General features: G+C 38.3%; 2 protein-coding genes across 2 annotated transcripts in view; both read left to right on the top strand.

Annotated features, from left to right (window-relative positions):
- The window catches only part of LOC128994154 (uncharacterized), a 230738-nt gene that overhangs the window by 166479 nt on the left and 41552 nt on the right, over positions 1 to 22707 (top strand). The gene's annotated exons all lie outside the window — the stretch shown is intronic.
- On the top strand, positions 14422 to 22622 carry LOC128995788 (trichohyalin-like). Its single transcript, XM_054420807.1, has 6 exons — positions 14422 to 14694; positions 18837 to 18992; positions 20144 to 20218; positions 20446 to 20490; positions 21103 to 22577; positions 22610 to 22622. Exons 1-6 carry the CDS (start codon positions 14422 to 14424, stop codon positions 22620 to 22622), a joined length of 2037 nt encoding a protein of 678 aa, XP_054276782.1.

The raw sequence follows: 22707 nt of genomic DNA, 5'->3' as shown, positions 1-22707 counted from the left end.
TGCGAATACCAGGGCTAAAATGGATTAAACTGTTTATTGTTAAAAAAACAAATATTAACACGCAAGTTTTGGATTCATATTCGTATACTATTATGAAAATTTATACCGTCTACGATAAATATAATACAAAATATTTTACCTTAGAGGTATTGCAGCTTATATTGTACTTTCCTATAAATAAACGAAAACCACAACAAATAAATTTGAATTTCAAGTCACCACTTGATTATTAACTATTCGCAAAAATACTTTCACATTTAATACTCACGCACACTCCTCTAAAAAGTATGGTAATAGACATTACACCTTTCCTACAAGTACTAATCAAAACAAAATCCTGGACTACGAAACTTGCATGACGTGCGAGAAGAAGAATAAGATTTACTTATCAGCTGTGATCAGCGCAAGACAAAAGAAATCAGCCTTTGGTAGAGAATTTTAATCAATGAAGTGAAATTATCGTGAATATGTATACAAGTGATTTGTCAATGAACTGATGAAGTCTGTGGTATACAAATATGTTACGTTGTCATACATTTTTTATTTAATTTTAATACGCCCTGTAATTTTTTGAATGCACTTCAATTGTGTATTGTTGCATACTAATAATTAGCGGTAGGTAACTAAGGGAAATTACCTAATTCAAGTCTACTGAGTTAAGTAATTATTAGCCTTATCTTATTTTTCTTAAATTTGAGCATATTTTTATTGTGATTATTTAACACACTGATGAAGAGGATTATGTACCGTGTATTAATTTGGTGTTCTACCGGTACTTAAAAATGAATTTTTATATGTGAATATAGTTTATTTAACATGTTCCAGCAATATTTTACTCAGGTTTAGTGCTATGCTCTAACTAATTTACAAATAACTACCACATTAATCGACTACGCTATGAATACAGACTATCCTAAGTGATACAATCACTGTCTATAACCTATCTAATGGCAACGGTTACTCAACTCTGTTACAATATTTTGTCCAAATTATCGGTCCGGGTGCACCGAAGCATAAACTCCAGATCACTACTTGCTGGTCAACCTGTTGTGACCTGTACGTGGTACGTGACTTGCCGTGGGTCACGTAGCTTCATAATCTATTAGTTATAACAGACTTCCGACGCTGCTGGTGGTTCTGTGAGGTCACAGAGAAGTAAGGAACCCTACTCCTCTGTGGTGATGTGTGCCATTGATTATACTATGTATGGACTACTGCATCGGGGATATTTTTTTAACACGTTACTTGCTCGATAAGCTGGTTTACAAACATTTTAAATTTAATTCACACGAGAAACCACTTGGTCGACATGCCACTTTGTTCGACCTAGAATTTTATGTCGGTCAACTGGCTTGTCGATCAAGTGACTTGTCGGTAAAATGGTAGATGACAATGTAATTGTGATAAACACAAAACAGCAAATCAAGCAAGTACTTGCGAGAACAGTACCAGCCTTCACCAACGCTTTAATTCATGGGGAGAACCAGTTTTCATGAAAACCATCGCGTTGAGCCGATTTCAACGAACCTTACCGTATTTCCCCACTAAGATGTGTAGTAGTGTATAGTGAATGAATTGATTTTATACTAAACTACACTCATGCGGTGACATATTTCTGCTATCATGGATCTTAATTCGTGTGTGTGCTATTATATATTTGAGCTCTTCTCCTTGGATAACGTTCGATTATAAACATCTACTTATGTCTACACACGTAATGAACCCTTCCATACATAGGTTCTATGCATTTAATTTTTATTTGTCGCTGAACACTATAATTTGATCGTTTCCATTGCCTAAGATTTTTATCTTCTTTCGAGTACATCTAACATTTATTTATGTTGTGAAATCAAAAACAGTTTACTCGTTTTAGACTCGACCTGAGTTGTACACAAACCAGTTTATAACCGAGAAACACTTCTAACTAAACACATTTCTCTATTCATCCATACGTAACATCCACTCCAATCAAGCGTCACACCAATCACACTAATACGGCATTGACATTAAACCAACGCCTACGAAGTGTTCATGTCTCATCTTCCCGCCATTACCGATGTATCTGGCGGGAGATATGAGGAGCACGACGACACGCCGCGGCGTTGAATTATGTATACTCTATGTCATTATCCAATTAATCTCTGTGTCAGAGCTTGTTTATTGTTGTGGCTGACGCTCGGATGACCTTTGTACTGACACTGAGCTACTGTAAGGTTTATGACTATCTCGGCTCCATTATCTGAATCATGTCATACGCTAGGTGTGCTTTATGAACTTGGCTTCCCTATTGATTTGACGTTTCAGGGTGACATTACCTGATTGTTTCACTGGTGATTTACCTGCCTTCTAGAGATTTTCAAGGGGGTAAGAAACATCGACCGAATGTACCCAATATCGTTCGATATTACTTTGACCCCTGAAGAGTCTAGATCGTCAGTAGCTTACTACTAAACATGTACTCTCGATGGGGAAGACGATCTAAACCATCAATAATCCCAGATACAGTGGGTGGGTTTTCAATAAACTCTTGAACGACTCGTAGTTTTAGTACTTTTCCATTAGTGTCGCAGCATTTTAAATTGAAGAAACTTGATCGTTATGAAAGGAAATAGGCGAAACTATTATCAGTAGTTTACTACTAAACATGTACTCTCGATGGGTAAGACGACCTAAACCATCAATAATCCCAGATACAGTGGGTGGGTTCTCAATAAAGTCTTGAACGACTCATAGTTTTAGTACTTTTCCGTTAGTGTCACAGCATTTTAAATTGAAGAAACTTGATCGTTATGAAAGGAAATAGGCGAAACTATTATCAGTAGTTTACTACTAAACATGTACTCTCGATGGGTAAGACGACCTAAACCATCAATAATCCCAGATACAGTGGGTGGGTTCTCAATAAAGTCTTGAACGACTCATAGTTTTAGTACTTTTCCGTTAGTGTCACAGCATTTTAAATTGAAGAAACTTGATCGTTATGAAAGGAAATAGGGCAAACTATTATTTTTTGGATTTTCCGGGGATCAAACCCGTCCTTTTTGCACCTATGTGAAGGGAGGACAACTATACTATAAACAACCCATATTAACCTACCAAGCTTAACCTAGACCTAGCTTAACATTAACCTTAACTTAGACTTTGGAATAGAATTACAGATGTTCCAAAGAACATGATTTCTATGTGGTATGAACTAATCTCGATAGGTGTTTTCGTTACAATCGATTAATATACAGCAATGCCACTACAAGCTTACGGGTAGCAAAGTATTTAAACAATCCAACACTATACGACAAACAAGTAACATAACTTTAGATCCGATCAGAATAGAGTATTTGCATCTTGTCGTTTCCTTCATAATGCGCAACACCGATGCTTTATACAGCGTTCCACTGTAGTTTATTGTCTAAATTAGCATTGCAACAAAACGCAAGGCCTAGACTGACGTCATTGTAGTATATTGTTGAGACTTCATCGGCAAATGACACAGGTATGAGGCAATTGCTGACGAGACCGATATGGAGCAAGTGATGATGGAGAAAAGCAAGACAACGTGCCGGAAAAGGTTCCACGCGATGGGCGTAGTGAAACTGCCCCGACGTTTTGGGTACATTTGCAAAGATGAAACTGCCCCACTCAAAGAGGATTAGGAAGGGTCGCCTCGACTAGAAATGCTGAAATTGCCCCGAGCGCCCGGCCAGGTAGTCGCTACGGGACTGGGGAAAAAAGGCATTATTTTTGTCCCTGTGTCCTGTCAGTGACTGCAGTCTTCTAAAACTGTCATCGACTATTTTTCCTGACAAGTCACAATTATTTCTGTACCAATACCAACACCTAACAAAACCTAACCTAACCTAACTTAACCTAACTTAATCTAATCTAACCTAACCTAACTTAACCTAACTTAATCTAATCTAACCTAACCTAACCTAATCTAACCTAACCTAACTTAACCTAACCCAAAATAAGCTAGTAATTCCTGATATTGGTGATAGTTATTAGAAGACTGCGCCCATTAACAGAATACAAGGACAACAATAATTCCCTTTTTCCCCAGGCCCGTAGCGGCAACCTGGCCGGGCGTTCGGGACAATTTCAGCATTTCTGGTATGGTGGGGCTACCCTTATTGATGCTTTGTAATGAATAAGCGGGGCAGTTTTATCATTTAAAACGTACGTAAAATATCGGGGCAAATTCATCGTCTCCCACGCGATACAGGTGTGGATGAAAGATTGAACATACAGTTTAGATAGGTGAATCGAAGATATCTGTAGCCCTGTAATCGAAGAGCAAGTAATTTTAAGGGTGTAGACCTACTGTATACCAAAATCATATGGTAACATTACGAAGGATTTTTACCAAATACGATGTTGAGGTATCAAATGCGGAATAGATTGAGGTGCTACTCTTCAACTGGAAGTGCGCCGATTATATCCTGAGAGAAGTCAGTAGTTTTTTGATGGTTCGAAACTGGACACATATCCTTGATCTTTGGGGTTTTAGGAAATGGTCATAAGTAAAGAAACAGCTGATCAGTCATTAAAAAAGACAAACAAGTCGTACCACTCAATTCTACACTCTTCCGTATGCCCAGAGAAAATAGAAAACCAACGGGTTTTTTTCAGACATGTGCGAGTCTCCGTAAGTTATGAAAAATTAGTGTTATTTAATTTTGAAATGTTTATACTGTATTCTAGTATTTTGTGGCAGTAAGGACGCCAGTCGTAACGTAGCCTCATTAATGAAAACTTCATGACATTTTATAATCTAAAAGACACATATGTTTATTGTTTAGGTATATAAGACGATATAGAAAGGGGGGACGCGTCTGATCCTGTGGATACAGCTGACTCTGGAGACGGGTTCAAAACCAGCCAATCACCAATGTGTTTTAGCAACGAGATTATATCACAACCTCGGTCCAAGAAAGCACATAAAGAGAACTTTATCTGCATCTCCTACAGAACTTCCTAGAGAACAACTCCTATAGCGTAAAGCCACACCAAATTGTACAAATAGAAACATAGGAAACTCAAAACATAGACATGATCGAACCTCCACAATGTCCATTCCATGGACACCGAGAGTAGATTTTGTAGATATCACCCAAGGTGATGTGAACGTGCAAGTGTCCACTTATCACCAAGTCATCCATGTTGTCACGGAGCGATATAGCGATGAGGTATAAACAATTATCGGATAACAACGTGATAATGCAAAGGCATGTTGTGTGACACCCACCTCGACTGTGACTTGTTGCCACATTATAATTCATCGTTGGTGATAGAAGAATTAATATTAATTCAGAAATAGTCGCTAACACATCATTTATGTACTTTTGAAATACTTTTAATTGAAATGTCGACAATACGACGATATTTTAAGCTAAGTATGAATGGAAATGTGTGCAGTGTAGTGGCGTGATCTTGTAGTCTTGTTAGTGACTAAGACAGGGACATATTTCCGAATAGGCAGACTAGGCGCGTGCCTAGGGCGGCAAATTTTAGGGGCGGCAAAATTTTGGCAGATAATTATCAAAAAGGTGTTTATCTAAAAAAAAGTACTTAAATGTTGAGAAATTAATTTTCAGAACTGCAAAAATGATATTTTTAATACTTTGATTGAGTATAAAATGTTTTCAGAACACATTAAAGTCAAAGTTTATAATTTATTATATGGCTTTGCCGTCTTTTCCGTGTTACCCTGTCGGTCTGGCGGACACGTCGCAGTTGCGGCCGTGGGTTGCCGGCCGCTGCGTACGCATAGTGTAGACCTACCTCCCCCTGCTATCGTTCGTTACTACGTATGACATTGACATCTGTAATAAGGACATAAACTAAGAGAAGCTGGTGATGGATCTCATCACTTATCAGATGTTGAAGATAGCTTCTTTGATGAGCTTATAGGCCTACACCATAAATCCTATATTGAAAGTGTCAAGGTAAGACAAGAAAAATAAAGAAAACCCCAGCTAAGATGAGAACAAAAATTATATTAAACTCGAACTTGACGTACAAATGTCCAATTAAAAAACCTAATAAAATCCCTCCGCTAAGGCTTTTGAAAGAAACTAGGGTCATGTAGGGACATAAGTCCCTAAAAAGCTCAAAATGTAATACATCTTATTTTAATATTTAAACAAACTAAGAATCAATTTTTTTTGTCAAGATGGATATGCCTATACACCATATATTTGTCTAAAAAAGTCGCACTGATTGCTTTGGTTGTTGTTATCTATAAAGGACATTATATTGTATATGAAATCCAATATATGTCATTTATGCATTACTAAACGACCATCCGATCGTGATGAAACTCAGGGGAAGTAAATAAGTACTATACAAAATGAACAGTTTTATTAGCCACATTTAGTAGTATTTTATGGTTTTAGGGTTCCATTACCCAATATAGACAGGCTATCGTTGAAGCCAAATATTGACTGTTGACACGAAAATCTCTGGTTTGGTTTTTGGTTTTCAAAAAGTCTCAATTATAGATAACGTTATCCCTGGTTTTAATATAGTATACAGTGCATTATACAGTTAACTGGCTAAGAAGTAAACCAGCTGTGTGTATTCTGTATTGAATACGTGTTCAACTATATTGAAGTACGGTAAACAAAAATCAGCTTTGTATGGCTTCCAATGCTATTCCAATGGAGAACATTTTACGTTATATAAATTTCGGTAACAATTTTGGGATTTCCACTATTTTTCCCGCCTTCATTGTATAGAGACCTTTAATTTGAGCCCTCTCTTGTCATTCTACAACATCCCAGTAGCCCACAATTTTGACCAACGAATCGGCTTACGTTAGATGTAGCGATTATGACTTTCCTGATTGGATACAACAACATTGCATTCCATGTTTAAACAAAATACCCCCGCCGCAGCAAACCTGCAGACTAAGCGAATTTCCATATGTCTGATTGGATTTACACTAAAATGTCTACTTAAAAATTTAACATTTATTTCCTATTTAAATAGAATTATTTTAACAGGTACTTAGGTTTGCTGCATCAGGGAGGGTAAAACTTTTTTTTGTAAAATGTTAATAGTTAGTAAGAAATAAAAACATTTTCCAAATTTTATCAAAATATGTTCATAAACAAGCAAACTACAACAGTTTACTCATTCTCCATAATGAATAACATGGGAATTTAAAATTTAAATTTTTTTGGAATTTTCTCCGTAACCATTAGGCGCATAGTAACACTTCAATATACTAAATTATTTGTTTTTTTAAGCTCTACAAAATGGTTTGAAAAGATTTTGCAAAATTTTATTTTTTTTGGGTCAAAAATGGGAAAAACCTATTTTTACCCCATAAAACCCCCCGTAAACCCCCGTTCCCATAGTCCGATCATGCTGGTTCGCGAACTCGTTCGAGTTTATCCCGCCTTACACCTTCAAACCAAATTTTATCAAAATCGGACAAAAATTACTCAAGTTATCGTGCGGATGGACACATATATATATATATATATATATATATATATATATATATATATATATATATATTATTTTCTTGCATTTTTAATATATATATATATAAATATATTTTAATATATATAATTTAATATATATATATATATATATATCTCTATATATAGATATATAAAAATTTGAACGAATGGTGTTTTTGGCCTCTGGGGACTTTAAAATGAAAAAGTAAATCGGTCCCGGGCCTAGGTCTTACCATGAGACCTACGGTAATAGCTACTTCCCTATAGGGAAATTCGCTAAAATGGAAAACAAAAAGGTCCGTAAAAGAGGGTTCAAAATTTGATTACATTTATTGATGCAGCATGCAATTGCCAATTACTTTTCTACAAAAACAGGGTAATTTTAGGGTAATTTTGGGGTAATTTTATTGTGGTTGGTGAGCGCACTGACAAGGGTCGGGGGAGGGGGCGGCTAACTTGTTCCCTGCCTACAGGCGGCAGATAGTTAAATACGTCCCTGGACTAAGACCGACATATTTCTTAGACACATCTGTTAATTAATAGCTGTTAACCGAACCACATAATTTACGCCTTGAAATTTAAGAATTTGTCTAATTATTCAGAATAGAGCTGCGGATAGTCGTAGTACTCACTAATGCGGTCGTTAATCCACACCAGGGAGTATCGTATCCACAGCATGCCTATAAATATCCACAATTCGTGGATTACAGGTTTGATACCGGTAAGATTGAAAGTTGTCTTAGAGTTTTCTACATGTTTTCACAATTACATGGGTTTTCACCTGCTTTTCGTGTTTGTTAAGAGAGATCATTGATGGTTCAGTAATGTTCAAAAACGCAAAAAAAATCAATGTTTATCACAATTGCAGTGTAATAAAATTAAATCATTCCGTAAAAAAGGTGGTAGTGGTGTAAATGAAAAACATTGTTTCTCAAGTCTGTTGATAGGAGAATCGATCAACAGATTCTCCCTTGCTGCTTTACTTTCCTCAAGCCAAATTATAATAGTTTCCCTTTTGCACACTACAATCGCTGGCGTTTCATTTAAATTGTAATTTAGATTTTGTTATTGGTTAGACATTTGAATGTAAACCAGAAATAACCAACACGATCCTTCAATATGTTGGAAGGTATACAACTTGTACAAAAGTGATTTGATATATTTAAATGTTATGCAATTTTAATCTACAACCACAGAGAAGTATTTTCTGTGGTTCAACCAAAACTGACTTTGCCTGGCTTTGTCAAGCCACGAGTCTACATTCAGCACTGCCGAGAGATGAATAACAAACACCTCTATCAACATTCTTACATTCTTTGATAATTCCACACTTCTATTCTTTGTTTCGGATTTATAGAGTTCGTGTCGGCATTCTTCACTGTGTGCGAAGTGTTGCTATGTAGATGTGTTGGAAAAGTAATGTGTGCCTTATGGCTAAGTCTTAATAAAGAAAGTTGTGTTAGTTACAGCGTTTATAACTAGAAAACTACTGAACCAATTGGCATGAAAATTTACAGGGATATTCCTTAGGTACTAGAATAACATAATAGCCTGTTTCCGTTTCAAAAACCCTTAAGGGAAGCGTCCTATGGCCCTTTGCAGTTTACATGTTAATCTTATGGAAGAATGTGATTGAGCCATGCGAACGAGCTCATCTAGAAAATGAACGAGCATTTGACATAAAACCCCATTAGGACAGGACGTCTGTCGGGCCAGCTAGTAGTCTATAAATACTACTTTGTGGCTTGATTACTAAGTTACAGTGGGGGAGCGAGCTTGTCTAGTGGTTAGAGCACGGGACTCCGGTTCCCGAGGTCCCAGGTTCAAATGCCATCAATCACCAATGGATTTTATCAATGTGATAATGCCGCAACCTCTAGGTCTAGCCTGAAGTAATGTGAAAAACAATCCCAGGCTCGTGCCTAGCGTCTCAGGACAAAAAAAAAAAAAAAAAAAAAAAAAACTTAGTTACTGTTTTGTTGTTGTGCTTTGTTGCTTGGTAACGGAGGTACTAAGCACCTTATTACCATGGGGGTTGATCGCATGGTTGCTAAGCAACTTTGTTGCCATTCAGTTTAGTATGAGTGTTACTATGTCGGATGTGTTGCTGGTTAAACTCAGTGTGGACACAGAAAACATACTATAGTTAGTTATGTTTTCTATGGTGTAGAGCTGATTTGATCATTTTAGTGGTACTTTGTTACTGTTGTAGCTTAGCTGCGTATCAGTGTAACTTAGTTGCAACTGATGTTGCTAACTTGACGATTCGATTCGATTCGTTTTATCGTAAGAGCCAGAAACCCTCCGATTTCAAACCCGGTACCTATAATTAAACACAACCGGACCCCATGATGTAGGCCGAAGCAAATGCACCAACCTTTGGCACATCATGGGAGGATGACTTAAGGTCATCAGGCTCACCAGCTGCCGAAGCAACCCTTCGGAGAGAGGGTTTCCCCTCAATCCTAACCAGGGATACCGGCTACTTGTTTAAACGTCACTCCACCTAGAATCCACCTGGTACGAAACCCTGAAGAATCGCAATGGAGCGCCCTGACGCATTTAGTGCAAGCAACACTCGGGACCTATCCAATCCCTGACAGGCCAAGACCCGCCATCAAAGCCAGGAGGAAGGGGACCATCAGCAAGCTGATGGGGGAACCCCAACCCCCTATTTGCACCACTAGCCGATCTGGCCCGAAAGAACCAGAGATAACCAGGGCGATAGATCCCCAGATACCCATGGCGGGCTTGATCCCAACACCCGATCTACTTCGTTTGCCCATCTAGCCCAACATCACTGCCAGGCCATCAGGGTTTCCCAAAAGGAGGCAGGTATAGAAGTGGGACCCACCCGGATGAACCTATCCACCAAAGGTGGCGACACCCTTAACTCAATTGAGGTTCCAGGGAGAACCCCCCACACTCTAGGTAACCATACCTTCCGGTCTCAGAGACAGGGATTGGCTGATGGAGTGCGCCCAGCCGTTACCCTCACACTGCGGAAAGTTACGTTCCCCTAGAGTGTCCCCGTGAGCTTACGGGTACTTGCCCGATTTCACCTCCAGGAAAGGCTACTTCCAAAGTCGAGGATTTGCCCCACAGAATGCTGGTCGCACAGAGCAAGCAGGCCGAAGCCCAAAGAACCATAGTCACAGGTAGATGGGAGATTGATGGCGCACTTCCACCTCTCCGAGAGCTAAACACCCGACCGACCTGGATGGAAGAATGTTACTGGAGGCTCCCCCTAAGGGGCTGGCGCTTACCAGACGTCTGTGACTATGGCCTACTTGAAATGCCGATTCCAACACCGGACAGTTACCTCTCCTTCGGGGACTTACTTGCCCGTCTTTAACCTCCCAGGAAGAGGCTACTTCCAGAGCCGAGGATATGCCACACATAATGTTAGTCATACACATCAGGCAGGACTAAGCCCAAGAACCACAGCCACAGGCAGATGAGGAGAGGCGGCAAGAAGCGGCATCACTGAGAGCTGAACACCCTACCATCCTGGATGATGGAATGTCACTGGGGGCTCCCCCGAAGGGACTGGCACATCCAGTCGTCCATAACTGTGGTCTACCTGAGTGCTGGTTCCAACACCGGGCAGTTACCTCCCCTCTGGGGGTCAAGAGCTAGGGTCCGCGTGGTCGCCAGGCCACGTACCCACGCAAGCATGGGCCCCCTGCGGGAACTCGCTAACTTGACGGCGTGATATAGATGTGTCGAGTGTTGCTATCTATAGACATTACCGGGTATGACGTCATCACTCATTAATCCATCATTCAGCGACTGTCACACGAGGAAACTAGAATAGAACCATAAACTCATCACCTCTACAGCTGTAACTGCTGTACCCTGTCACTGTGGCCATAATATAGCTGTTATGGTATTTGTTGCCTACAACAATATAGGAAGATTCGTTTAAGATGTCACACTTGCAAATTATTTACACGAACGGACTAGTGACAACTGTTATTAATCCCAATTGTAAACTGATAAAATCTCCAATTGGGAGTGATATCAACTTTTACACACATTTGGGTAAGTTTAAAGTTGTTCGGTAATTGTATTTTATTGCTTTCTTGGAATAAAACTTAATGCATTTAAATAGGTAACATATATTCGTCAAAGGCCAACCAATGGAAACCGTTTTGGAAGATAATTTACTCGGAAACATCGTACTATATTTGCGTTTTGTACAGTATGACGACAAACTTAGTTCATCACAAGAGCCAAAACATATTTTAGACCATATAGCAATAAATTAATCTATTAAATACTCATCCACGCAGTAATCAACAAAATGATTACTACAGTAAAGGAAACTTTCAAGAAGGGACCCGCCAAATTCCCCTGTGCAAATCAAAGTGATATATAAAACAACCTAAAACCTGACTTGACCTAATCAATTTGTATTTTGCAAGTTTTAGTAGCTGCCCTTTAGAAAAGATGTATGATTTGCTTCGTTGATCTAAGTAGAAATTCACCCATTTTTCATAAACTAATTGTTTTGATTGTCCATTTAAGAAACACAACACCGTAACACGTCCAGTCTAGACCATACTGAGGTCCGCGAAGTGTTTCGTTGAAGAAGTCATTAAACAAGTAATTTCACAGTCGATTGCCCTCCATCGTAACAAATGAACCTCGGCAACAATGGTGGTCATAAACAGCTGTTGATAAAGCGAGCGTAAACTAGGAAATGGCGCGTAAAACCGGCACCTGCTCAGCTGATAGTCTGCAATTAGCGTAAGTGGAGACTGGACATTGGAAGTGATCAGTTTAGCGACCTTGAGCGAGTAAAAAAACGTTTTCGTCATACTATAGGAAATGTTTTCATTACATTCGTTGGGTCTGAAGTCAGATGCGTTGTATGGAACAGCTGATATACAGTAAAAACTTACTAAGATCATCTCACTCCATCCTTCATCATATTTGGGTAAAACACGCAACTAGATGGTGTCCCCTTCTCAATTGATAATTGATGGTACATATTTATATTCTGTAGTTGTATTGTCTATACTCCTTTAATCTATGGTTGTATGCACTGGAGCTGAGGACTTCAGTTGTGCATTTTTTTACTTTAACATCCGCTGATTTTGCCAAGAAAACAGTCCATTGGCGATTAATCAAAATATTCTTATCAATAAGTTTTTGTGTTTATAATCGTTGTGGATATCGTGTTGGAGGAGTAATCCTTGCTGTTTCTAAAACGTTACAACTACCCATGTTATTTAATAACGATAACGATTTGTGATATAACGAAAAATATAGTCCATCACATCACTCGGACCATAATTGCGTCTTATCCCTCCCTCACTTAGTCGGATCACTTATTAACCTCGGGCTTCGCTTTGGTCGTTGCTCGTGTGAGGCCCTAGTGATACTATTTGGTCACATTGCAATAAAAACTGTGGTTTTCAAGCCGCGTTAAAGTATTTCTTTTCATCCCTAAAGGGAAAAATACTTGGATAAGAACGTTTTTCTCTGACAAAAAATTGATCCGCTGATGTTGAAATGTCCCGATTAAAAGTGCCGCAAAGATTGTCTACACTCTGCAGAAACGATGGCGAATTTTGAAACCATGATTCCTAAATTAAATAGCCAGATAGCTAATTGAATAGCCAAATGTTTTGAAAGCCATACCATATTCCTATACTTTGTATCACAAATATACGACCGTGATACTATCTTTGAGGCAGTGTCGGTTCCCGCCATTATATGCCTCGGTTTCCACACAAGAATGTTGGCAGCGGGCAACAGCGCAGGTGTACCAACGTAATTATTTGCGATATGTTCGCTGATTACTTCTGTTTTATGATAATACGCCTCTAAATGTATACACGGCGCCTTGGACGGAACTTCTTTATCACCACGACAACTCTGCGTGTGGCAACTGCTACAGTACCTACTGGGTGTCTTTCCTTCATCTAAACTACACTGGTCAAGTTCACTTGATAATGATCATCACAATATTGCAAGGTAACTTATTTTTTAGTGCTATATAAAAAACACCACGCAAGGCCCCAATGGTGAATGAGGGAATCTTTGAGAAAAATTTCACATTTCTCATGGGAAAAATCAAAATATGACAACGAATCAATAAATAACTTTCTATTTCTGCCCATGATACTGCCACCCACTAACCTAAAAGCACATGACATCAGCAGAGCTGGTAGCCAGGGGCGAGTGACTAACTCACACTGAAGAATGGTAATGCTCCAAATTACCATGTGTCTGGTAAATATAGTGTTGGACAAAGCGTGAAGCAATGCTGCTGTCATTATGGTAATATCTGACTCTGGAATGTATCCAGTGTTACCTTTGATGAGTAACACTTAGGTAATTAAAATATGCCCCATTTCATTTTTGACCAGCTTTCCTGATCTATTTGCATTGAGTGGTGCTCCCTACTAAAAATGTTTCAGGTTCAATCCTGAGGAAAGTCAGACTTTATTGTTCCAAACTGGACACAGCTGTCCTTGATCGGTGGGCTTTTTATAAATAACTAGTGTCCCTGTTGCTCAATTCGAGCAATTGCTAAGTATTACAGGCGTTATTTCAAAAGGAATTTCAACCAAGTCAGCAAGTTTGTAGCAAACTGTTAAATTAGCAAACTTATTGACTGTTTACAATTAACGCTCTTCTTCTCACTTTTGATTTGTGACAACAGCTGGGGTTTCATAACAATTTTTGTTTGCAATGTTAATCTTATCAAAAAAACCTTAAGAGACTGATTGCAGCAACCAAATGTTTCTGGGGCGTATCAAAAATATTTAGTTCAAAAATACTATCCAAAAACACAAAATTAAGAATCTATAAAACTTTAATTCAACCAGTCCTTTTATATGGTTCGGAAACATGGACATTAACTAAAAATCATAAAAACAAACTTATCATTTTTGAGAACAAAATTTTGAGGAAGATTTTTGGACCTATAAATGAAGAAGGTATGTGGCGAATAAGAAAAAACCGAGAGCTCCGAGAACTGTACAAAGAACCGGACATTGTAGCCATAGTGAAGATTAGACGACTGAGATGGGCAGGCCATGTAGAAAGAAGGGAAGAAGAAAGTATGCTTAAGAAGATTGCCAATGGACAACCACGAGGTACTCGCCCGCTAGGAAGACCGAACTTGAGATGGAGAGACCAAGTCCAGAAAGACCTACACAGAGTGGGGGCATCTCTTGACATGGCGGCAGACCGGCAGCAGTGGAGGCAACTTGTTGGCGAGGCCAAAAACCTTCTTAGGTTTGAGTGGCCAAGGAGGTAAGGTATGTTAATCTTATGGAGAAATATGAAACCTTGGCCTATGGGCCTCACTCTCCATGGCCTCACTCTCTCATTATTTTCCGAAAAACAAAGTTTCCTGCACAACTTCACGTTACACTCTTTCCAATGACACCAAAAACATGACAATCGGTTCAGTAGTTTCGGAGGGAGTAATTGTCACAAAAGATCTGCTTGCGTATTAAATAAGTATAGATTTAGGCTAAATCAGCTGATCTTAATCAGTATCAAAACTCCACAGGTCTCGTATTCGATTCTACTCTACACATTTCAGCTTGAATTAAAATATTAAGTGTGTATCAATGTCTCATTGTAAAATTTACAATAGTTTACAAATCATTTTTTGATAAAATGGTTACGTTTAAGTCGGTTAAATAATTTGCCGGTTCATCACAAATAGTGAACACCAAAAAACTCACTTTAATTTACCGCAGAGAAACTACTATAAGGACTACCTTAAGTCTTCAGCTGATCCATAAAGATGGCAAATCTACACAGAGTATGTTTAATGTATGTCGAATGGCGATAGACTATGAAACGATTCACCAATCATAAGCTACCTTAGCGGAGGTTGCCTCAAGGTACGGACTGTACCCTGTTGTTACTCAGGATTATAAGCACATTCCTGCATTTGGTAGGAGAAACGACTGGTATTAAAGAAACACCTGGCTTTGAATTGTATAAGCTACAATGCCAATTTTGTATCCTGTCGTTATACTACTTCAGAGTTCAGGAGAGTACTTTTTAAAACATTATATTGGTATATTGGTGATCCAGAAGTGTTCACATAGGCCCATCTGTTTAGAGTGTTAATATATGTGAAAATATTTTCATTTTTACACCATTAGTATTTTAGCCACAAAAAAACTTTTTCATGCCCTGTAAACCTGAGTAACATCAAACCTAATGTTATTTAAATGGGGGATAAATCTGACATGTTTAGATTTGAGAAAAATCCAATCAGGCGAATGGAAATTCGCGCTGCGGTCATAATATTCAATAGCTAGAAGAGCTCTATAACCAATCAGCTACCAACTTTAAAGAAATTAAAAACTTTTGCATAGCTTTAGAACAAAGGAAATTCTTTGCTACAAGTACACAGTAAGCAAACTTGACAACATACCAGTATGAAATGTATTTGAAAGTTTACTACACCATCAGTTATAACGGCTATAATTCTTAGAAACACCTTAACAGTGACATTGGGGCAAGTGGATCACACTTTACGGGTTTAAGTTAGCATAATAGTCGGCTGCTGACAGTAACGCAGCATTGTACTGGGGCATTGTGGGTAATGATTGATCTTTGACAAGTGTTTTATAGCCTGTCAACATTCTAGATTGTCTCAACTACTGAATTATTGTGAAAACCTCTCGTACTTGGGTGGTTTGACAACAGTACTAAATATTTTGAAAGGCTCTTTCACAGGAGAATTAACATAAACACAATTTCCGATCATGTTGTGTCTTATTCTTTGTATTAATTCTGGTTGTTAGTGAATTTCTCATATAGGGAATAAGTAACGTAGGTCTCATGGTAAGACCTTAACTAGGAACTGATTTGCTTTTTATTTTATGTCTCCAGTGACCAAAACACTAATAGTAGTACGTTGCAATTCAATTAGCAAAAAAAGCGACCCAACCTCAACATTCAAAGTGAAACTTATGACTCCAACCTGGTAAAGTTTTACACCATTTTGAGCATCAGGTTTCAAAAAGGAGCAAAAATTATTGAAAAATTAACATTTTTTTGTTTTAGCAATGGTTTTAGTTAAATATTTTAAAAACCATGTCCAGTAGAACCTCGATAGTTTGACTCTTTGTGGACTAAGGGTGTGTTGAACTATCGATATGTTGAATTAAAGGGAGTATATTTGACATTTACACACAAGGAGTATTAAAATTTAAAACACAAGATAAAGCAAACAAATTTGATTCATAGTATTAAACTTTACAGAAATAAACAAACTTTATCAACACACATCTCTAAAATACTGTACATTCTTCGTCTTCTCACTGTATAAAAAAGTGTGTAATATTCAACTGCATTTACACTTTGGATGCTGGAAAACAATGGTACATTTTAAGTTTTGAGCTTTTGCTTGTATGAAAACCATAAGGCTCTAGTTTCTGACCTTGGCAAACCCACCATCAGCTGCTGATGACATGTCATGTTATAGCCTGGGTCTAACTACACGGAGTGTCGAACAATCGAGGTTCTACTAAAGTTTAGTACAAAATACATAATTTACAAAAAATATCTACGATAAGTTTGAAACAAGAATGGGCCTCCTTCATGGTATTGTGAACAGTGACAGAGTTACAAAAGGTAAAAAAATGGACATATTTTTAACATTTTAACACTTCGGTCCAGGGAAAGATAAATATTTAAAAATATTAAAGAGCTACAAAACTTGGAACAAAGTCACTGAACATAAAAACATCATTCAGTAAGAAATTACCTCCTATGGGGGGGGGGGGAGGGCGCTAAACGTTAGCATAGGTCAAGATGCACAATTGCACATCAATTAAAGGTTTTTACTAGTAAAATACATTGCATCAAACCCGAACTCAAAAACAGAGAACAGAGTCAAAAATTACAGCCGTTGAAATATTTCTTGATTTTAAAATTATAGTTTGATTTTTACCGGAGTGCGGCTGGAGCTCAGCCCTACCTGCGAGGGACCCGACTCACGCACGCACACTCACCACCGTCCTAATTGCCTGAAAGCCCCGATCCCCTATTCACTAAGTAGAAATATAACATCTGTTGTATCCTATACTCTAATACGAGCAATGTTTGCTTGTATGTATGTATGTATGTATGCTTGCTTGCTTGTCCTATACTCTAATACGAGCAATGTTTGCTTGTATGTATGTATGTATGTATGCTTGCTTGCTTGCTTGCTTGCTTGCACCAAGATCTCGAAAACGGCTCCGACGATTTTCTTCAAATGTTGTAAATAGATTATTTTTGGCCTAAAAACGAGTTTACTACAGTTACAACTGCCAACAAAAATCTAATTACGTAGAAAAATGAAACTGAAAGTCACATTTTTTTAACATTAGTCTTATGGGTTGCTAAGTAACCATGTTGGAAGAATTAAATAACAAGGAAAAAGTAAACAAAAGACTTGTAAGTTAAAACATGTGTTCATAAAGACATCTACCCACAGTATACTAGAAATTACAAAATACAGTACAAAAGCAAAAACATCAGTTGTTACTATTAAGCAAAGATTATGCTGAAGATTACTGGATACAATGTTTGTAGTAAAGGCTAGCAGTGCGGAGTGTAGGAAGCGTCTGCGGCAGTTGGATTAATGTATCTAAAATACTCAAATGCTACGGTTAGATTCCCCATCCTTATGGAACAGCTGAAGCCAATTTTATTGGTAGTTCTGTCCGGTTTTCTGTAGATGTCGTTTTTGTCTACAATCTGTTTCTATTATTTTAGGGTTAGTTTCTCATTATTTGTGTCTCACTGTTTGGTTATATAGCTAATGGACGAGTTATTGTTTATGATTAGATAGTTTTATTTGGTTAAACTAGGGTTTAAATTACTGAAATAACAAGAAACAAATTGTAAACCAAACACGACATCTACAGAAAACCGGGCGGAACTAACAATAAAATTGGCTTCAGCTGTTCCATAAGGATGGGAAATCTACTAAGGGACTATGTTTTATCATGTTCTATCCATGCTTAAATCCTAAGAAAAGGGTAAAATATTTATGTAGTATGAAATTATGGAAAAGTGGTAGGCCTATGTCAATTATTGTATGAGCTTTGTGCAAGCACATACTTTGGTAACTATATATCTCAACTCTAGAACGGTAAAAAGTGTATTACTATATCACTAGCTCGAAAAAAGTCGAATATATTTTATTCTTATTGTGGCCAACTTTGTTTAAAATCTAGAGTCGACTCAATCCGATTGGATTGTATTATGTCATTATGCATTATGGCAAAACTAATACTGAAATAAATAATTACAAAACTAATACTGAAATAAAAATTTTGCATTATGCACATGTGGTTAAAAGTCACATGTTTGTGATTAACGTATCAACAATAGAGTTTTGTTTGTAAACATCTTGCCTCAAAAAATTCGTTACTAGATGGAAATGTACTCAACAAAAAATCTGAAATCATGAAAAGAGGACGACCACCAAATAGAAGTTTGAAGAAGTTGGGGAATTTCTTTAAAAGTCACAAAGCTGATGAAGACCAGGTAAGTTATAAAATATATACCTTTATTAATTTAATTACATACATTAAATCCGTGTGGTATGTCATTACTAGCTTACACCACGAATACAGAAATTGGAATAGAGTTGCTTATTTTATATTTCTCTATAGCTCATTGTGTGAGGTACATTAAAAAGTTAGATGACAATTTACAATTTTGTGAACATCATTACATTGAAATAGTTATATTTTGTTTAGGATGGATTAAAACAATTCTATAAAGGTAGGATAACTAAGGAATAAACTTATTTGTTTAATTAAAAAAATTGAATTCTTAACTTTTGTCCAATTTACTGGTCATTATGGTTAAATAAATAGAATGATGTCAGTTTCTCTAATAAATTTTAGTAGTTAGGCAAGCTCATGAGGAGTTTAAGGTAAGTTTTCAATACTTCAAAACCTGTAGATAAGAATGGTTTTGTATGAGCTAGCATCCAATTATAAATTTGTAAAATCTAATATCATTCAGGAATTTGTTCTATTGAAATAGCAAGAGTGTTTCAAGCAGAAAGTTTGTGCCTTTTTCACCCAAACAATAGAGAAGCAGGCTGTAAGTTGAATGTGACATGGTGGGGAGACCGTCTTGAGCATTGTCCTACACACAAATATCTTAGTGTAGTGTAGTCTTACTTCGGTCCAAAAAGAGCTTCATATCACGGACACGAGTTCTGGATGGATCACTCTCAGAGCAATCGGATGGAAAGGTGGGAGGCCAACCCTCCCATACCAGCCAGGGAGGAACTGGCTCCTGGTGGATGCCTTCATTACACGGTGTGGAAGACTCAAGACCGAATCAGGGTTGAGGTACCAAAATGCAAGACAAACATGCAGAAATGGGTCTCTTACAAGACGAAGAAAACGTCTTGTGTGCGTGTGGTGTTGTTCAGGATCCCGGCCATGTACCGTACTGATGTCCATGCCTAGACCACATTAGATTACCTTTTACAAGCGAATGACAAAGCCATATTGGTAGCTAATTTCTGGAAAAGCGAAGTCTGATTTCCGGACACGGAAAGTAAGTAAGTAGCATTGTGGAGGAAGAGGTAGGCTATAGGGTTAGTTACCATTTTTTACGACCTTTAGAAAGGAGCTTAAATTTTCTTTCTTTGATCAAACATTTTTTTTTTATTTCAGGCTGCAAAAGAACCTGATCCTGAAGGACCTGAGGGGTCTGGTGTATGTGTCTTAGAAGTTCAATCTGAACAAAATGTGAGTCTTTATTATCATCTCAACCGTATTATTAATGTAAAATTATTCAAAAGTATTAATTTATTTAGTTTATAAATATTATTTTGTGATAAATTAATAATACCAATAACTAATAAAGTAGGTAAGTAATCAGTCACCAATTTTACGATCTTTGAAAAATAGCTTACACTTAGATACAATTAAAATTACCTTTCAACAAGCATAAAAGACAAATATTTAAATTTCAGGTCACAAATGGAGTGCGCATGTTACCAGATCAATCAGATGAAAATGTGAGTATGAGTAACTATACCTAAACCGCATTGCCACAGTAGGCTAAATAATTTTAAAAAGTTGAACCATTCTTTTTGTGGTTAATTCATATTTGAAATTACATTTAATGTACTGTAGAAAAGTATGAGTTTGGTTCAAACAGAAAATTTAAAAAAATATTCTAATCACGCAAAAAAATCTGTCATTATTGTTATTGTATGCGGTTAAAAATTGCATTACTCGATTTTTGGACAGTGTAAATGCCTTATGTACCTAAAGACCAGAATAGAAAAGATAACTTTTGCAAAAAGTAACCATTAATGGTGGATATAGGTTAAAGGATCATCATATATTTTCATGAGTCTTTACTGTTGCTAGTAAACAAATAGACCTACTGGTATTGTTTGTTGAAGTTGTTATACATTTATTTTTATTTTCCATTATGATAAATTATTATTCTTATTCTGGTATTGGAGTATGCCAAGAGTAAGTATAACGCAACAAGTGTAGATAGGAATATATTCTAAAATTGGCCAGGTGATGCTTCAATTTTTACTCTCAGTAGACTAGGATACAAATGTTGCAGTATTACAAATTAACACAACCTTAATACAGATTTTTTATTTGTACAGCTGATGACTTCCAACAAACCCATTAGATGTGCAAAGATAAGGGCTCTGGAGATAATTTCTGATGTAAGTGCTCAAATAAGTCAATCTATGGTGGAAGAAAAGGTAAATTATTTTGAGCAAAGAAGAATGTCAGAAGACAGCCAGGCTCGTGCCACTCGCCTTGAGGAACAGCGACAAAGAGACGCCAACCGCAGGGCTGCCGAGGAGGAGGACAAGCGAGCACGACGCCTCGAAGAACAGCGGCAAAGAGACGTCAACCGCAGGGCTGCCGAGGAGGAGGACAAGCGAGCACGACGTCTCGAAGAACAGCGGCAAAGAGACGTCAACCGCAGGGCTGCTGAGGAGGAGGAGAATCGAGCACGACGCCTCGAAGAACAGCGGCAAAGAGACGTCAACCGCAGGGCTGCCGAGGAGGAGGACAAGCAAGCACGACGCCTTGAAGAACAGCGGCAAAGAGACGTCAACCGCAGGGCTGCCGAGGAGGAGGACAAGCGAGCACGACGCCTCGAAGAACAGCGGCAAAGAGACGTCAACCGCAGGGCTGCCGAGGAGGAGGACAAGCGAGCACGACGCCTTGAAGAACTCCGACAAGCAGCCACTATCCGCAGAGCCGCCGAAGAAGAAGACGAGCGTGTTCGACGGCTTGAAGAACTGCGGCAAGCAGCCGCTATCCGCAGAGCCGCCGAGGACGAAGACGAGCATGTTCGACGTCTTGAAGAACTGCGGCAAGCAGCCGCTATCCGCAGAGCCGCCGAAGAAGAAGACGAGCGTGTTCGACGGCTTGAAGAACTGCGGCAAGCAGCCGCTATCCGCAGAGCCGCCGAAGAAGAAGACGAGCGTGTTCGACGGCTTGAAGAACTGCGGCAAGCAGCCGCTATCCGCAGAGCCGCCGAGGACGATGACGAGCGTGTTCGACGTCTTGAAGAACAGAGGCAAAGAGATGCCAACCGCAGGGATGCTGAAGTGGTAGACGAGCGTGCTCAACGCCTGCGAGAACAGTGTCGTCGTACAGCTGAAATACGACAGAATTCTGAGCGTAACCAACTTCAATCCTATAAAGCCGCTGCCTCAAGCCTCGTAGAGTACAGCAATTTGGGAATGTTTGACATCGCATGTGTTCATTGTGGTGCTGTTCATTTTTTAAAAGAGAGAGTGCAGAACAGAATTCACCCTAATTCATTTGGTGACTGTTGCCTTCATGGTCGCATTGAACAACCTGCGCCAGAGTTTCCCAATGAATTGGCATTGCTGTACACAAAACAACACAGACTAGCCAAACAGTTCCACGATAAAATTCGAAATATTTCTGCCTGTTTTGCTTTTTCTTCATTCAATGTTGCTGATGACAGGACTTTCAATAGTAAAGGTATTTATACATTTACTGCTGGTGGACAAGTGTATCACAAGTTAAATTTGGCGGCTCAGCCAGTCAGCAACAGTGAGGGTGATTTGGAACGACCTAGATATGGCCAAATGTACTTCATTGATCCGGAAACAGCTGTTGCAGAACGTATGAATGAACCAATGAATCAAGGCATCAATCAAGAACTAATACAGATTTTAGAGGAGATAATGAGAAGTCAAAACCCATTTTCACAGGCTTTT

Source organism: Macrosteles quadrilineatus, unplaced genomic scaffold (assembly GCF_028750875.1).
Source record: "Macrosteles quadrilineatus isolate MER2022 unplaced genomic scaffold, UCM_ALF_1.0 Scaffold_5__1_contigs__length_97177068, whole genome shotgun sequence".
Taxonomy (NCBI): domain Eukaryota; kingdom Metazoa; phylum Arthropoda; class Insecta; order Hemiptera; family Cicadellidae; genus Macrosteles; species Macrosteles quadrilineatus.
This window is presented reverse-complemented; position numbering and strand designations above follow the sequence as displayed.

Bases quoted from the DNA above. Each gene is read 5' to 3' on its own strand.
- LOC128995788 (XM_054420807.1), top strand. From the start codon at position 14,422: ATGTGGCGAATAAGAAAAAACCGAGAGCTCCGAGAACTGTACAAAGAA. The intron at 20,219-20,445 runs GTGAGTCTTTAT...TTTAAATTTCAG, and splicing joins AAGTTCAATCTGAACAAAAT to GTCACAAATGGAGTGCGCAT. The intron at 20,491-21,102 runs GTGAGTATGAGT...TTATTTGTACAG, and splicing joins CAGATCAATCAGATGAAAAT to CTGATGACTTCCAACAAACC.